Source organism: Myotis myotis, unplaced genomic scaffold, assembly GCF_014108235.1.
Source record: "Myotis myotis isolate mMyoMyo1 unplaced genomic scaffold, mMyoMyo1.p scaffold_m19_p_7, whole genome shotgun sequence".
NCBI classification, from domain to species: domain Eukaryota; kingdom Metazoa; phylum Chordata; class Mammalia; order Chiroptera; family Vespertilionidae; genus Myotis; species Myotis myotis.
In genome coordinates, this window is record NW_023416379.1 from 14,775,949 (window position 1) to 14,794,055 (window position 18,107).

Sequence of the window (18,107 nt, forward strand, 5' to 3'; positions counted from 1 at the left end):
GGGGACACGGGTGGGTGGCCTTCCGCTCGCAGACCCCGCGACTCGGAGCAGAACGGCTTCCACAGGGGCTGCGCGCCGGCGTTCGTTCCCTCGCGGGCTGTGGGAACCACAGATGTGGATGGTCCTCTGGGGGGCTAGTGTCTTGCTTCGGGGGCCGGGGAGGAAGTGGAAACTACCCGCGTGGGCCTGGCACCTGCTAGCAGCGAGGGCGATGAGTAAACGCTACCTCCCCTCTCGCCCTTGCTCTTCTGCGCCTCTCCTGTGATTCTCGGTTTATTCTTGACTCTTGTCTTCACAGGGAGCAGCTCTGTGGAGTGCTTGACGCTTTGACTGCTGTAACACCATATCCTGTCTGACATTGCTGTCATTTGTTCATTTTTTTGTTTGTTTAATCTTCCTTCTAGGACTTAGTTCTCTTGAAGGTCGGTATCATCAGCTTGATAGTCTTAAACATGGGATGGATTCTGTACAGTTGTACAAAGAAAGGTGAAAATAGGGAAGCCAGCTGCCTGCCTACACTTAAAAATAAACAGATGTCTCATGCTGTCATCAGTCGGAAGGATTAAAAGCTGACGAGGATGGATGGGCACAGGCGGCTGGACTCAGCCTTGCATTCATGTTGGAGGCCGGACGGAGACTCTCCCCCATCCATCCAAGCTGACTTTGTCAGACCTTTTTGGCCTCATGTGCCTTCTTATTTTTATTGCCTAGAAAGGGTACATAAATATATTGGTAATCGGTTTTAATTAAAGGGCATTATGTTGGTGGCAAGTCTAATAAATTCTCATCAGCCAAAGTATTTTGATATTTTATGAGCAGTATCAAATGTGGAGTCTCATACTAATCCACAAATGCATCATTTTATGAATTCTAAGCCAAATACGCAACTTAAAATAATTCTTATTTACCCCATTATTATGTCTAAGCTTAAATACACATTTTCTAATACATGATGGGACATTTAAAATATAAATTCAGTGAGGGCAGGGACAGTATCTATGCCAGGGACACAGGAGGTACTTAATTAATATGTTTGCTGAATCAGTGAAATTCTTGAAATATATAATGAGTGGTAAGAATGATAAAGATAGAACTATAACTGAAAAGAATCTTAGAAATCATCAAGTTTAGCCTTATCATCATGTCGATGAGGACCTGGGGCCTAGACAGGTTAGTTATTCATAATTACAAAGCTAGCCATTATTTGATGTGGGAATCTGACATAGATTTCTGACCTTCAAGGTCAGTGTTTCAGCAACATCACTACACTTAATATAGATTAGCACAGTATTTAGTTACCCAAGTGTTACCCTTTCACAAGTCGGTGGACAATTCTGGATTAATGTTGTCTAGGGCTAAAGGGTAGTGGCTTAGGGAGCTGTCTCACTGTGCCACAGATTTTTCCAAAAGCAGTGACAGTGCAAGGTAGAACTTTAATTAAACAATGATGTTAGATGGAAAAAAACAAGTTACTCTCATCTTTTAGAAGTTGCTATTTTAAAAAAGTTGTTTCTGGTTTCCCTCAAACTTGTTTGGCTGAACTTTTATTGAGGTAATTTAGCATTTATACTATTACAGTGAAAATCATATTAAGACCTTTAGAAGCAGCAGGTGTTTTCAAAAGGTAATTTTAATGCAGTTTTTTCTTTTTCCACTAGTGGAAAATAATTTACTCCTCTAGCTTGAGTGTAAGGCAAGGGAAGAAAACTCTTTTGAAATTCAAACTATAGTTTGAAAAGCTTGGCTTAATATTCCTAAAGACTTATCTAGCTTCACTATTAGATCCAGAGTGTCTTTAAAACACATTGCATATGTTTTATTTTCCCCACTTTCTCCCCATGGATGTTTCTTTTTACTTTCTTTATTTTGTTCTTTCAGTTACAGGAACTTTTATGTAGCTATTTTGGCCTTGGTGTGTAGGTAGTCTTGCTGAATCGGGACAGATAGTAATATTGGACAACCTAAAGCTGTTTCAATTGTAAAGGAGTCCTAAACAGAGGACACAGGTTTAGCTTGCAAGCAACTGAGGAAACTTGATCCTCAGAGTTGAGACTGGAAGTTGAATGGAAGTTCTTGCCATTAATTGTGGGAAACGCCATTACTGCTATTGATACTTGTTTATGTTGAAGTGAAGCAGTATAAAAAAGGAGAAAACTGGAAAGTTGTTTTGCCAGTGTTATTACCTTTGTCTCTGTTCTTCAGATTGCTTGAGAAGACCAAGAAGTGATTTCCCCTGACCCCTATCCATGTGCCCCTTTGGCATTCTGTACTTCCCTATCCCTCTCAAATCAGCGGTGACAAATCAGGAAATAGGAGGGAAAGAGTGCAAAAACAGAATTTGTCCAGTATTCTCTAGCTGTCTTGGTTGAGTTTGTTCTGTAGGCCCTTAAACCTCCCAATGTTTTGATATCATTTTGAACTTCTCAGCAACAATTGGGTTATTACAGTATTCCCTACTGAAAACAAGAAAGGCCACAAAAGTGGCAGAAAGCCATCCTAGATGGGCTTACAGAAAAGTTGAAAGATTCATTGAGAAGTGTTTTGTTTGTTCGTTTGTTTGTTTTTAGTTTGTTTATGCACAGGAGAATGAACTCAAGACTCAGAAGGAATAGTTGTTGAATGTTAAGAAGTTGTAGACTGTTTTTAAAAGAACATTGCAAGTTTCTATTCTGAAAAATGTTTTAAAATAAGGGGGCTGAAGTATTTAGATTATCAATAAGAATTTTTAGATGTCTTTAAGAGGACCAATTTGAGCAGTAACAACTATTACTATTCTTCAGAAGTTTGTCAACATTTATGGATGAGGCCTAAAGAAAAGCTACCCATTTCTCCCACTGCATTCAGTAATGGCTTTCTTCCCCTTGTAAAGTGTGTAAGGTGAGTCCTGGGTTGTATTGCTTGAGCCTCACAGGTCTTACTCAAAGTGTGTAAGGTGGAATGTTTGTACTCAGAGAGGTTATTTACTAATTTTAGAGTGGAGACTGCAGGAATACCATAAGTGGAGACAAAGAATATGAGTGAATGACGGTTGTGTGTGTGAGAGCAGAAATAACCAAGAGGCATTCATCTCTGCATTTGATATAATCCAAGAGTTGAAATTCTAAAAATAAAATTTGCTCTACTGTGACCACAACTTTATTTATTCAGTTACTCACAAATATTTATTGTGAATCTCTTATAGCCAGATAGTGTGCTAATATTAGAAATTTATTCAGTGTTGAACAAAATATCTACCTTCATAGAGCTTACATTCTAGCGAAGGGCACTGGTAATTAACAAGTAAGCAAACACAAATAATATAATATAGTTAGTGTAAGCACCATAAAGAAAATAAAGCAGGTTCAAAAGAGAGTTTATCAATTTAGGGTCCAGTTAGGAGACAGAAGTCAATGCAGTTTTTTAACATGAAAAGTTAAATAGAATTGCTAACTATATTAGGTGAATTGGAGTAAAGGAAACTCCAAAATATAGGAGTAACAGTTATAAGAAGCAGCCACCATTGCTAGGGCTAACAGAGTGCCAAAGTAAGAGTCCTCTCCCCACGTCTAAGATCCTGGCCTTGTTAGAGAGAGTTCTGACCATTTCTCACTGAATGGCAAAGAAACTACTGGTGCCACCCTGGTGGAACTTACTGGAAATTCATCCTTCAGAACTTGCCGGGAAATATAACTTCTAGGGTAGAGATTGGCAAACTATGGCCATGAGACAGCTATCTGTTTTGCAAATAAAGTTTAATTGGATTTAGCCATGCTTAGTTTATTACATAGTGTCTATATAGTTGCTTTCTTGCTACAGGGGTAGAGTTATGACCCTATGATCTACAAGTTTAAAATATTTACTATCTAACCCTTCAAGAAAATGTTTATCAGCCTTTGGTCTAGAGCAGTGGTTCTCAACCTTCCTAATGCCATGACCCTTTAATACAGTTCCTCATGTTGTGGTGACCCCAACTATAAAATTATTTTCATTGCTACTTCATAACTAATTTTGCTACTGTTATGAATTGTAATGTAAATATCTGATATGCTGAATGTATTTTCATTGTTACAAATTGAACATAATTAAAGCATAATGATTAATCACAGAAACAATATGTAATTATATATGTTTTCCAATGGTCTTAGGTGACCCTTGTAAAAGGGTCGTTCCACCCCCGAAGGGGTCGCGACCCACGGGTTGAGAACCACTGGTCTAGAGTATCCTAGAAAGCTGTTCATGGGGAGATGTCATGTTAGAGATACTCGAATTTGAAATGTTCCAAGGAAGTGAGAGAGTCAAGGGAAGCTGCTGCCCTGAAGGAGCCTGTTAAGGACAGGGCATCAGGAAGAAGAATCCTTTCCTCTTCTAATATCTCTCTGGTATCTTCCATTGACAAAGCTTAATACCATGACAGCTAGAAAAAGAAAGATACTTATGGGACCCAGTTCCAAGTTTGCAGAGCAGACAATGAAGAATTAATTTGGAGCAATAAATTGATAACTAGCACATAAATGACAGATTTGTGGGTATTTTAGGTAGAGTAATAAGGAAAGCTCCTCTGAACAGTTGACTTTTGAGCCAAGACTTGAATGATCAGAAAGGATGGACCAAAGGGGAATGGCACATGTAAAGGCCTTGAACGTGGCATTTTCATGTGATTGGAAAAGGCCCAGGTGATTAGAGTATCCTTAGAGAATGTGGGGTCAGAAAGGGAGGTGGGAGCAGATGGTATAAGGCCTTATGGGTGTGGTGAGAAGATTGGAATGAGGGAACTAATTAGAAGATTATCACAGTTTTCCACTACGGTGTAGAATATAGTGTGGCTGAGACTAGGGTAGTAGCAGTGAAAGTAGTGAGTAGATTTGATAACAACTTTGAAGGCAAATCTGCATAACTTATTGATAAACTGGCTGGAATTGGAGGAGGGACAGAAGAATTAGATTTGGCCTGAACAACAGGATGAATAATGGTACCATTTGCTGAGATGTGGGAAGATTTGGAGAAATGCAGGTGGGGCCGTATTAACTTTGAGATTACAGATGGATCACTAGTAATAATTGAAAATTATTTTATTTTGCTTACATTTTCATATTCATATGGCCACACCTAATTTTTTAAAAAATTATCACCCTGGGATATGTTTTTATTGTTTTTTTAGAGAGAGAGGTAGGAGAGGATGGAGAGAGAGAGAAATATCCATCGGTTGCCTGCCTTACACACCTGGACCAGGGATCGTACCTGCAACCTAGATATGTGCCCTCACGGAATCTAACCCTCTACCTTTTGGTGTACAGGATGATACTCCAACCAACTGAGCCACCCAGCCAGGGCTGGCCACATCTAATTTTAAATGAGATGGGGAAGTGCAGTGTTAGGAAGGACAAATATTTCTGAAGAACCTGAATAATGACTTCTGCACTCCAAGACATTTCACGTGGAAATGTTGAATAGGATGTTTGGATGTAAGACTGGTATTCAGGGTGGAGTTTGGAGCTTTGAGGTCTTAATTTATAATTCCCCGATTACTAATAAATTCAAACACTTCTTCATATTTATTAACAATTTATGTTTGCTATTCTATGAAATATTTGATCATTTTTCTATTGGGTGGTTTATCTGTTACTATTTGTAGGAATTCCTTGTATATTCTGTATATTTTTTTTTTGAATATATGTGCTGCCTATATCTTTTCTCAGTTTGTGGCTTACCTTTTTACATTCTTTTGATGAGCAGAAGTTCTTAATTTTTAGTATTGCTTAATATATAGTCTATTTTGAGGTTTATGCTTTTTTTCCTTCAGGATATGTTCTCTTACCTCCTCCAAAGAAAGAAAAATACGTTTCTATCTCCTTTTCTTCTGAAAGTTTTAAAGGTTTACATTTCATATCTTAATCACTTTGAATTGATTTTTGTGCCCTATGAAGGATCCAGTTCATTATTTTTAATATAAATATTTTGTTGTCCTAGCCCCTTTATTGAATAGTTTCTTCTTTCCCCAGTGATATGTATTGCTACCTCTGTCTTATAGCAAAATTATATATTGTGGTTTTGTTTCTAGGTTATTTATTCTGTTCCATCAATGACATATCACATCCCTTATCACATGTCTTAATTACCATAGCTTTATAGAAAGTCTTGCTTTTGGGAGGGCAACTTATTCTTCAAGAGTGCCTTAACTATTGTTTGTCTTTGATCTTCATATATGTTTTTTTTTTTTTAAATATATTTTATTGATTTTTTACAGAGAGGAAAGGAGAGAGATAGAGAGTTAGAAACATCGATGAGAGAGAAACATCGATCAGCTGCCTCCTGCACATCTCCTACTGGGGATGTGCCCGCAACCCAGGTACATGCCTTTGACCGGAATCGAACCTGGGACCTTTCCGTCCGCAGGCCGACGCTCTATCCACTGAGCCAAACCGGTTCCGGCTTCATATATGTTTTAAAATCAAGTTCTGTTTTTAAAAGTAAACCTATTGGGGTTTTTATTGTAATTGCATTGAAACTATAAATCAGATTAGGAAAAAATATATATTCCCATGAACAAGACACATTTCTAAATTCATCTTATTATTTAATGAGGTTTCATAATTTTTTTGCAATTAGGTCTTGCACATCTTTGTTAGATTTCTTCCTAGGTATCCTTTAGTTAAAAATATATTTCTAAGTGTTGCTGGTAATTAGAAATACAAGTACCATTTGTATGTTGGTAATACACTAGTGAGGTAATCATTTTACTGTCTTGGGTTCTTTTAAGTGTACATCCATAACATTTGTAAATGACAATTTTGTTCTTTCTTTTAGAACCGTATACCTGCAATTTGTTTTCTTTTGCAGTGGTTAAAACCGTATACCTGCAATTTGTTTTCTTTTGTAGTGGTTAAAACCTCAGTAAGAGTGTCAACTAGAAGCAGTGATCATAGGATCCCTTTTTCTTATTTTTTAAAGGGAATATTTTTAAAGGGAACATTTTAAATAGTTCTTGTTATTAAGTACTAGCTATTACAATTGAGAGTTTTTAATTTTTGTTGTTGTTGATGTCAAACTTAATTGGGTAACTTTAAGGGGAGAATGGCATGCCAGTATTGGGGATACAGGAAAAAGTTGACTTCGGGAGAGTAGGAAGATAGATTTGAAATAGACAGTAGGGTGAGAATATAATGAGTTAAAGAGCATTATGTAAAAATGTTGACAATAGAAAATCCAAGTGTGAAATTTGAGATGATCTAGGGCAGAGGCGTAGATGTGATAATCATCACACATAATAAAGTCTGTAATTAGATACACCGGTGTGGATGAGATTGCCAAGGGAAGAGTGTAATAGATGAATTGGTCAAGGATAGAAACCAAAAAACACACTACATCTTGGTAGGTGGAAGGCAGTTGAAAGGAAATGTAAGAAATAAAAGTCAATAATGTATAGAGTTTCAAAGCCAAAAGTAGAGAGGAAGAGATTGTCAGTAATGCCAAATGAAATGACTCAGAGAGGTGTAGGAAGATCAGGATTGAAAAGAGGGCATTGAATTTGTCATTTGACATTTTAGAAAAAATGGTTTTAGTGGAGTGAGAGAAACAGAAACCAATTTTTAGTGAAAGTTAGTAGATGGTCCTGAATTGCAGAAAGAGACTTCAAAGTATTCATTTGTTAAATTTTGCAGTGAAGGAAAAGACAAATGGGGTGGGTAGATTGAGAAGGAATTAAAGGGAAAGTCCTTTGAAAAGGAGGAGATGTATGAATTTATAAATTATTACCTGATAACCAACACTAGTTATCAAACTTTTTAAATTTTGCCAATCTAATAAGTGAAAATTATTTGTTTTGCTGTATATTCAATTATAAATGAAAGTCTCCCTAAAATTCACATTGGATGTTTCATTTGTTAGAAATTTTTAATCAGTGCAGTTAATTTTTCATCATAAATTTAAAAAATACTTTATGTTACTAGTCTTTCAACTTTATTTAATCTATTTTAATAATTTTATTATCAGTTAAGTTTAGACACAGTAATAGAAATCCAAACAAGAGTAGTGTAACAAAAAGTGTATTTTTCTCTTACATCTGAAGATGCCCAGTCACCCTTTTTTTTTCAGCCGTACATTGTTCCTCTACTTCAGGGGTTTGCTGGAATACAAGTTCCAAGCAGGGATATGGGATATAGGGATTAGATAGTTTGAATCTCTCCCCTTTTAGAAGCTTTTCTGAAAGCCTCACTGAATATATTCTACTTTTATTTTGTCAGGTATGTTATTTGGCCATCTCTTACTGTAAGGGGACTGAGAAATGTAGTTTCAGCATCAAACAAAATTGTATTTCAGTTAGTAAGAAAACAGAGGATCATCCATGTTGCATATGCCAGGATCTCTTTCTTTTTTTAAAGGTATATAATGTGACATTGTGGAACATTTTTTATATATATCACATACATTTATATACTTAGATACTTTCTAGAGGCCCGATGCATGAAATTCGTGCAAGAGTAGGCCTTCTTTCCCCTGGCTGCCAGCACCAGCTTCCCTCTGGCACCCGGGACCTGGACTTCCTTTAGACTACCTGCAGGCACCCGGGACTTGGGCTTCTCTTGCAGCCCCGGCTTCATCCGGAAGGTCGTCTGGAAGGATGTCCGGTCTAATTAGCATATTGTGCTTGTATTACTATAGATATATATATATCACAACTTTTTAATTCATTCTTCCAATGGATGGACACAGGATGCTTCTGTATCTTGGCTACTGTGAATGAATAGTGTTGCAGTGAACATGGGAGCACTGATATCTCTTTGAGATACTGATTCCATTTCCTTTGTGTATATACTCAGAAGAGGGGTTGCTGGATCATATGGTAGTTCTATTTTTATAGGAAATTTCATACTGTTTCCCATAATGGCTATACCAGTATACACCCCCCACCAACAGTATACAAGGGTTCACTTTCCTCCACATTCTTGCCACCCCATTGTCTTTTATTTTTTTATAATTAGCCATCCTCACAGGCATGAGGTGATACCACATTGGTTTTGATTCGATGTTCCTGATGTTCAGTGATGTTCAACACCTTTTTATATACCTGTTAGCAAATTGTATGTCATTTTGGGAAATATGTCTATTCATATCCTTTGCCCATTTTTTGATTGTGTTGGTGGTGGTTTGTTGTCATGTTTTTTGTTTGTTTTTCACTGTTGACTTGTATGCTTTCCTTATATATTTTGGATCTTAATCTCTTATCAGATAAATTATTGCAAATATCTTCTCTTATTTTGTTAGGTTATTTCATTTTGTTGATTCCTTTGCTATGCAGAGGCTTTTCAGTTTGATGTAGATGATATGTTAATTAGCTTGACTAGTAGTTATTTCACTGTGTATGTATATATATCAAATCATTGTATTCTACACCTTAACTATATACAATTTTAGTTTTGAAAGATACAAAAATAAATGTAAAATGTAAAGGAATTTGGAAATAAGGTAGGCAAGTAGCATTCTCCATGAATAAACTTACTACTTTTTATCTGTATTGCTTCTGGGTTTATTATGTATGTAATGCTTCCAAAAACTTGGTTGTAAAAAGTGAGGTTGCAGACAGTTTTTGTTTTTTCCCTTCCACATGGAGTTTATAAATCCTTTCCCCTCTTGATTTTATCCCCTGCTTTGAATGCTAACTTATCGTTTAAATTCTCAGACAGATTTGCTTCTTCTGTCTTCTCTAGTCTCTCCTTTCTTTAGTACCAAACTAAAGAAACACCATGGTTTTGTAAACACCATGATTCTACCATCTGTATGGGATAGGATTAACAACTCTCCCAATTGTTTTTAGTATTTTCTTACCTATTGTTAAATAATTATTTTTACAAATGAACTTCAGTACTTAATATTTCCTTGTGTTAGCAGCTCTTCACCTTGCCTCCAAAAATTGTTGTTGTTTTTTTTCAAATGAGAGAGAATTTAATGTATTGGTTAATTTAGGCAGAATTAACCGTTTTACAACCGTGTATTTGTCCCTCAGTAGTTTAATATTTTCTGAAAGGTCTTGTATATTTTTAAATTTTATTTTTAGTTTTCTATTGTTGGAATCTCTTATTCCATTTATGTTTTAATTGTGGTTGTGATAGAATATACATAACATAAATTAACCATTTTAATCATTTTTTTAATTCTTATCCAAGGATATGTTTTTATTGATTTTTGAGGGGGAGAGAGAGACAGAGAGACAGACAGATACCCATGTGAGAGAAACATCAATTGGTTGCCAGTTGTTTCCCATACACACCCCATTCAGGGATCACACCCATAACCTAGGAATTGAACCTGTAACCTTTTGGTATATGGGACCATGCTCCAACCAACCGAGCCACCCAGCCAAGGCTTATCATTTTAACCATTTTTAGGTATATAGTTCAGTGCCATTAAGTACATTCATATTGTTATTCAGCCATCACTACCATCCATGTCCAGAATGTTTTTCATCTTCCCAAACTAAAACTTCGTACTCAATAGACAATAACTTTCAGTTCCCTCCTTCCTCCTAGCTTACTAACTACTGTATCTATTAATTTGACTATTCTAAATACCTCATATAAGTGGAATCATACAGTATTTGTCCCTTTGTGGCTAGTTTATTTTAGCATAATGTCTTCAAGGTTTATCTATGTTGTAGCATGTCTCAGTTCCTCTTTAAGGCTAAATAATATTCTATTGTGTGTGTGTGTGTGTGTGTGTGTGTGTGTATACACACACACACACACACACACACACACACACCACATTTTCTTTATCCATTTACCTGCCAATGGACATTCTGATTGCTTCCACTTTTTGTCTACTGTAAATAATGCTGCTATGAACATGGGTGTACAAATATCCTTTCGAGTCCCTGATCTCAACTCTTTTGGGTATATACATAGAAAGGGAATTGCATGGTAATTCTGTGTTTAATTTTTGAGAAACCACCCTACTGTTTTCCACAGTGACTCCACTAATTTACATTTTCACCAACAATGCACAGGAATTCCAATTTCTCTACATCCTTACCAATACTTACTTTCTGTGCCCTCCCTCCCATGTGTGTGTTTTAATAATGGCCATTCTATTGACTATTAAGTAGTATATTGTGGTTTTGGTTTTCATTTCCATAATGATTAGTGATGTTAGGCATCTTTTCATGTGTTTATTGCCATTTGTATATCTTCTTTGGAAAAATATTCAAGTCCTTTGCCCATTCTAATCAGGTTGGTTGTTTTTGCCATTGTTGAGTTGTCGGATTTCTTTTTATATTGGGAATATTAACTCCTTGTAAGATATATAATTTCCAAATATCTCTGATTCTGTGGGTTTCCTTTCCACACTCTTGATAGTGTTTTTTACACAAAAGTGTTTATTCTGAGGTAGCTTCATTAGTTTATTTTTGCTTTTGTTGCCAGTGATTTGGTGTTATCCAAGAAATCACTGCCAAATACATGTCATGAAGCCTCTCGTTATGGTTTCTTCTAAGATTTTTATATATAATTTAGGTCTTTCATCCACTTGAGTTAATTTTTGTATATGATGTAAGATAAGGGTTCAGACTTCATTCTTTTGCATGTTAGTACCCAGTTTTCCCAACATCATTTGTTAGAAAGACTGTCCTTTCCTTATTAAATGGTCTTGGCACCCTTATAAAAATCCTTTGACTGTATATGTGAGAATTTATTTCTGGGCTCTCTATTCTATTCTCTTGGTCTGTCTGTCTTTGTGCTAGTACCATGCTGTTTTGATTATTGTATTCTAGTAAGTTTCAAGTTGTTTATTTTTTAGTATGAAAGAACACTAGTGACTAAGTATTAATTAGTAACCAGGTACTTTACTAAACTCTCATATAGTTTTTCAGTTGGTACAAAGATACAATTATGCTTGCAAAAATGAGAGTACTTTTCTCAAATTTTATCTTATTCTTGTCTAATTTTGTTGGCTTTAAAACAATATTAAATAATTATGCTATATACATATTGTATTTATTTTTCTTGTTTCTGATTTAATGGGAATTTTTCTAATATTTCACTATAGAGCATGATGCAGGTTTTGGGTTGAGACATACTCCTGAGCTTTTGTTTTGTTTTGTTTTTTGTTTCAGAGAGGAAGGGAGAGGGAGAGAAATATAGAAACATCAATGATGAGAGAAAATCACTGATTGTCTGCGTCCTGCACACCCTACCCACCCCACACTGGGGATCGAGCCCACAACTTGGGCATATGTCCTGACCAGGAATCGAACTGTGATCTCCTGGTTCATAGGTCTATGCTCAGCCACTGAGCCACACTGGCTGGGCCTGAGCTTTTGAAGTTGGCATCAAAAGCTTAATTACAGTTGGGCACTTAATTGGAGTTTGTTTCTGTTGCCTTTAACAGTTATAAATTGTTGGTCTGAAGTTATCATAAAAGGATTGCCCAGTTTGGGGGTTCTTATATACAATCTCATGTCAGAGGACCTTAACTATTTGACTTTATTTTTTCAGAATGGTCAAAGTTTTCTGGTTTTGGATGAACAACGGTTTGCAAAAGAAATACTTCCCAAATACTTCAAGCACAATAACATGGCAAGCTTTGTGAGGCAACTGAATATGTGTGAGTATGGACAGCAGTTTATTTGGAGTACTGTCATCAGCCACTGATTAAACAATTTTTTCCTATTAGAATGATAAAGAGGAAATATACTGCATAGAAGCACCATTAAATTTTGGCTTCTCTGTTTTAGTCATCTGAATTTTGAATCTTTTTCAGATGGTTTCCGTAAAGTAGTACATATTGACTCTGGAATTGTAAAGCAGGAACGAGACGGTCCTGTTGAATTTCAGCATCCTTACTTCAAACAAGGCCAGGATGACTTGTTGGAGAACATTAAAAGGAAGGTGGGCTATTGTTAACATGATTTAATTAGGGCATTACCATGTCATATACTTGGCTGAGACTTATATCAGTGTTGAAACAGAATGTATAGAAATACACTGGTGTTCTTTGTTAGGATGACTTAGACTAATAAAGTTTTAATTATTTCCCCCTGTTTTTTCCCCCTGGTGCTGAATTATACTGAGTGCTCAAACACCTTAAAAGGGAAGGAAAATGTTTGCATGCTGACTGAGGATGAGGAGTCATTCATATTGGGATAGCTCACAACTTTTAATTTAGCTTAAAAAAATGTAAGCTCCTGCTAGAATGTAAATTCCATGGAGGGCTTTTTATGTAGTTCACTGCTGAATTTGAATACCCAGAATGAGTCTCTTGTATATAGTAGGCATTTAACAGTACACTTTTTAATGAATTTTTTACTGAAATAAGATATTTTACCAAATCCAGAAAATGGGGTGGGCGGATAGAGAGGTAAAAGGGCAATGGGCCATGAAAGAAAATGACCTAACAAGCTACTTCTGCATAAATTTAATTAGACATGGAATGTGATAATAAAGAGGCTTGGGGAAATTACAGGGAGTTTGACAGAAGGAAATGAAAGGGGGTAGGGGGAAAGCCCTTCAGGTGTTCCTGCTTGTGGAAACTGGAAACTTACCCACATTTAAAAAAAATAGACTGATTATTCTTTATCCTCTCTCTGAGCTATGAAGTGTATTCTCTCCCTAGAATCTTATCCTGGTCATTTTGGAACTGGATTACTTCCTGAACACGCTATAAGAACCTTTTTAATAGGGAAGCTTTGAATTACAGTCATGGCATTTGTTTGATATCCTAAATTTGCTTTTTGAAAGGTTTCATCTTCAAAACCAGAAGAAAATAAAATTCGTCAGGAAGATTTAACAAAAATTATAAGTAGTGCTCAGAAGGTTCAAATAAAACAAGAGACTATTGAGTCCAGGCTTTCTGAGTTAAAAAGGTAAAGTATTATTTCCAAATATAATTCTATTACGGGGTTGGTGTGTTTGTTGTGTGTTGGGAATTGGAGGTTAGTGCTTTAAGTACTTTTAGATCATGTTGTTGAAGCCAAGGTCAAAGATCATTTTTCTGTAAGTATTGGTTCCCTTTATTTTTAATAGGTAGCCATAGACTTTGCCCCAATATTGTATCTTCATGATGGTGGTCGAAAGAATAAAAAACCTGAGCATTTGAAACAGTATTATGCACATGCCGTATTTGGTGAAAGAGTAGATCTTTAAATTAGTGTAGGAAATACGATTCTACATAGGTTAGCTTTTTTTTTCTTTTCTTTTTAAAAAATACATCTTTATTAATTTTAGAGAGGAAGGGAGAGAGAGAGAGAAAAACGTTGATGTAAAAGAGGAACATCAGTTGGTTGCCTCCTGCATGCACCCCAACTAGGGACTGAACCTGCAACCTGGGCATGTGCCCTGACCAGGAATGGAACTGGTGATCTTGCGGTGCACAGGATGGCACTCAACCAACTGAGCCACACCAGCCAGGGCTAGGTTAGCTTCTATATGATCACACACATGAGGACACACAAAGTACTACATGTGCTACCTATTATTTCTTTTTAAAAACTTTTCTGAAAAAGTATAATTTTTTTTTGTAAGTATTAGTCTCATTTTCGATACCCTTTATTTGTAAATATAGTTCTTTTTGTAATAGTTTGGATTGAGGAAGATGGCTTTTGTGGAAATTAACAAAAGAATGAATATTAAACATGTAATAGGTGGACTGTCTTTTATGTCTTCTCAGCATTATTGCTGCTAACATTCAATAGCACTGCAATTTCAATAAATGTTGAATGAAGGAAAAGAAAGTATTATTCCTGGTCCAGTTAATTGGTTTGTCATATAGTTGAATATGCTTTTCAAAGACATACTTTTTAGTGTTTTCATACGCTTGTTTTTGAGACAGGTTTTTTTTTTTGGTTTTTTTTAATATATTTTATTGATTTTTTACAGAGAGGAAGAGAGAGAGATAGAGAGTTAGAAACATCGATGGGAGAGAAACATCGATCAGCTGCTTCCTGCACATCCCCCACTGGGGAAGTGCCCACAACCCAGGTACATGCCCTTGACCGGAATCGAACCCGTGACCTTTCAGTCCGCAAGCCGATGCTCTATCCACTGAGCCAAACCGGTTTCGGCGAGACAGGTCTTAAGATAGATAGTTTTAGAGTCTGACAGACTTTAGTTCAACTTTAACCCTTAGTAAATCTATCTGTGTGATCTTGGGCAAGTCTTCTCAATTCTCTGAGTCTCAGTGTCCTAATCTATAAAATAGAGATAATAATTCCCTTCCTGATGGATTTGAGAGAAGTTTAAATGATTAGTACATATAAAATGCTTATCATAGTGCCTGGAGCATATTAAGTGCTAGGTAAATATCACTTCCCTTTAAAAATTGTTTCCTAAGCACAAGTACTGAATTCACTTGGTAGCCATAGTTGAAAGGTTAGCTTAAACAGGAAATAATGAACCAGATTGTCAGAGGAATAAATTGCCTACTACTATATGGATGGAGGCATGAGTCTTAAGTTTTTGTGAATATAGTGTCATGAGTAGAAGCTACTACCGTTATGAAGGAATGATTCTAGATTTGTGTCAAGATAATTGTCATCTATATAATTGAACCAAAAATTTTCTAGTCTCATAAAAATATATAATAAAAGCTACTTAAATTCTCTGGTACTTTTTAAATCTTTATTTTTAATTTTTAAAAATTTGTTATTCCCATGCCTTTTAATCCACCCCCCCTCCTCTCCCCCCTTAGCAACCATCAGCTAGTTCCTTATGTCTATGGTATTCCCTGGTATGCTTAATTAAATATATTCAGGCCTGGCTTTCTGACTGAATTTTTATTTTTTTGTTTTTAAATAAATGATAACATAGTGAAAATGAGTCCCTTTGGAAGGAGGTGTCAGAATTACGAGCAAAACATGCACAACAGCAACAAGTTATTCGAAAGGTAAGCTTTTTTCCTCATGATCTTAATTGCGTGTGTTTTAATAAGCACCATTTGTGAATACCCTATTGAATGGTCCGTGGTTGATTTTAGTTTCTTATATATTAGGTGCACAGCTACAAGTAAAATTAGAAATCAAACAAATTGGGCCAAGTGTTAATATTCTTTTTAATAAAAATATTAGCTAAATATAGTAATTTCTTACTCCCAGTTAATATGTCATTAACTTTTAATAAAGAGGCTTTTGCCTGATAGCACACTTTAGAATATTTTATTCTTAGATGCATAATTAATACACTGCAAATTTCTTACACAGTTTTTAATATAAAAAACAAAGCCTTATTATATGGGGTTTTTTTGTTCATTTGTTTTTACTATTTTTTTTACTTTAAAAGGCATAGATACAGGTACAGAAGATAAACAGTATTTTCAAATCAGTCTACCAAATTATGAGTTCAAAAAAATGAGTTATCAGTGTATGTCATTATTAGTCTTTGCAGAAGCAGTTAATATAATGTTGTAAAATAAATCCTATATTTTAGTATTTGAGCTAAAAATTGGTGGAGGAACTGAGTCTCTTTGTTGCATTGTATCCTTGTGATTTAATCTATTCATACCATCTTTCATCCTATCTCATAATAGACAAACATGGTAATTAACCATACCTCCGACACGCTTCCCATTGGCTAATCAGGGCGATATGCAAATTAACTGCCAACCAAGATAGCAGCCGGCAGCCAGGCAGCTGAAGCGAACAGGAGGCTTGCTTGCTCCAGTGATGGAGGAAGCCAAGGTTCCCCGCCTGCCGATTCCAGCCTCTGAGCTGCACTCTAAGAAACAATGTTGCGATTATAGAAGCTAAACAAACCCCAGAAACCTGCTTTCAGCCAGCCGGGCCTCAGAGCTGGAGCTGCAGCAGTGTTTCAATTATAGAAGCCAAACAAACCCAGATACCTGCTTTCAGCAGCTGAGGCCTCAGAGCTAAAGCCCAGCCTCAGAGCTAAAGCCGGCTCTCAGTTCCAGTGACAGCCATAGAAGGTAAATAAATCCCAGAATAAAAAAAGAAAAAGAAAAAAAGGAGAGGTTGGGAGCTTCAGTCACCTGCCAGCCTGAAAAAGGCCCTCAGCCCCTCACCCAGACTGGCCAGGCATCCCAGTGGGGACCCCCACCCTGAAGGGGGTGTGACCAGCTGCAAACAGCCATCATCCCCTCACCCAGGCTGGCCAGGCACCCCAGTGGGGACCCCCACCCTGATCCGGGACACCCTTCAGGGCAAAGCAGCCGGCCCCCACCTGTGCACCAGGCCTCTATCCTATATAGTAAAAGGGTAATATGCAAACCGGCCTTAACAGCAGAAAGACTGGGAATGACTGGTCACTATGACACACACTGACCACCAGGGGGCAGACACTCAATGCAGGAGCTGCCCTTTGGTAGTCACTGCACTCCCACATGGGGGAGCTCTGCTTAGCCACAAGCCAGGCTGATGGCTGCCAGTACAGCGGTGGTGGTGGGAGCCTCTCCTGCCTCCTCAGCAGCGCTAAGGATGTCCGACTACAGCTTAGGCCTGCTCCCCTCTGGCAAGTGGACATCCCCCAAGGGCTGCCCGGCTGCCAGAGGGATGTCTGATTGCCATCTTAGGCCCAATTCCCCTGGGAGCAGGCCTAAGCCAGCAGGTGGTCATCCCCCAAGGGGTCCCAGACTGCGAGAGGGCACAGGCCGGGCTGAGGAACCCCCCCCCCCCCCAGTGCACAAATTTTTGTGCACCGAGCCTTTAGTATGTTAATAAGAGGTGAAACATAAAAGTAATTAAGGTAGCTATTCTTTGCTCATGAGTAAATGGGACTCTAAACAGCAGGGTTTTTTGGGGGGGTAGTAGAGCGCTTCAGCTTGTCCATGCTCAGAGGTCTTTAGCTAAAAATAGCGTTATGACTGACAGGATTTGAATCTAGTGGAACAGGCTTAGAAAATTGATGAATGGTAGTGCAACCTTTGGCTTATGGTCAAAATAGCTTTTTTTTTTTATAATTATTATGCAAGTGAAGTTTGAATGTAAAATTCAATTCTGAGTACAAGTTACATACATTTTTAAAACTTTCCATAGCTAATTTCAACATGCAGTCCTGTTAAGAATACCTGATTTAAAATGATAATGTACCTTCTTAACCTGTTACTTTATTTTAAAAATCTGTTCCTCATTTTTCAGAAAACAATATTTTGCTTAAATATTAACTTAAAATATTCTGTAATTTGTTGTTGTT

The 18,107-nt window shown here is 36.9% G+C and overlaps 1 protein-coding gene across 9 annotated transcripts in view; it reads left to right on the forward strand.

The window, feature by feature from the left end:
* HSF2 (heat shock transcription factor 2) overlaps positions 1-18,107 on the forward strand; it is a 63,988-nt gene that overhangs the window by 1,079 nt on the left and 44,802 nt on the right. For all 9 annotated transcript variants that reach the window (XR_004968817.1, XM_036317159.1, XM_036317158.1 and 6 more), the window contains exons 2-5: positions 12,465-12,573; positions 12,730-12,857; positions 13,707-13,831; positions 15,774-15,849. Coding sequence is in view for 8 of the 9 variants with exons in the window: in XM_036317159.1 (XP_036173052.1) it covers positions 12,465-12,573; positions 12,730-12,857; positions 13,707-13,831; positions 15,774-15,849 (438 nt within the window). In the remaining variant the exon portion in view is untranslated. The remainder of the gene's footprint in view (positions 1-12,464; positions 12,574-12,729; positions 12,858-13,706; positions 13,832-15,773; positions 15,850-18,107) is intronic.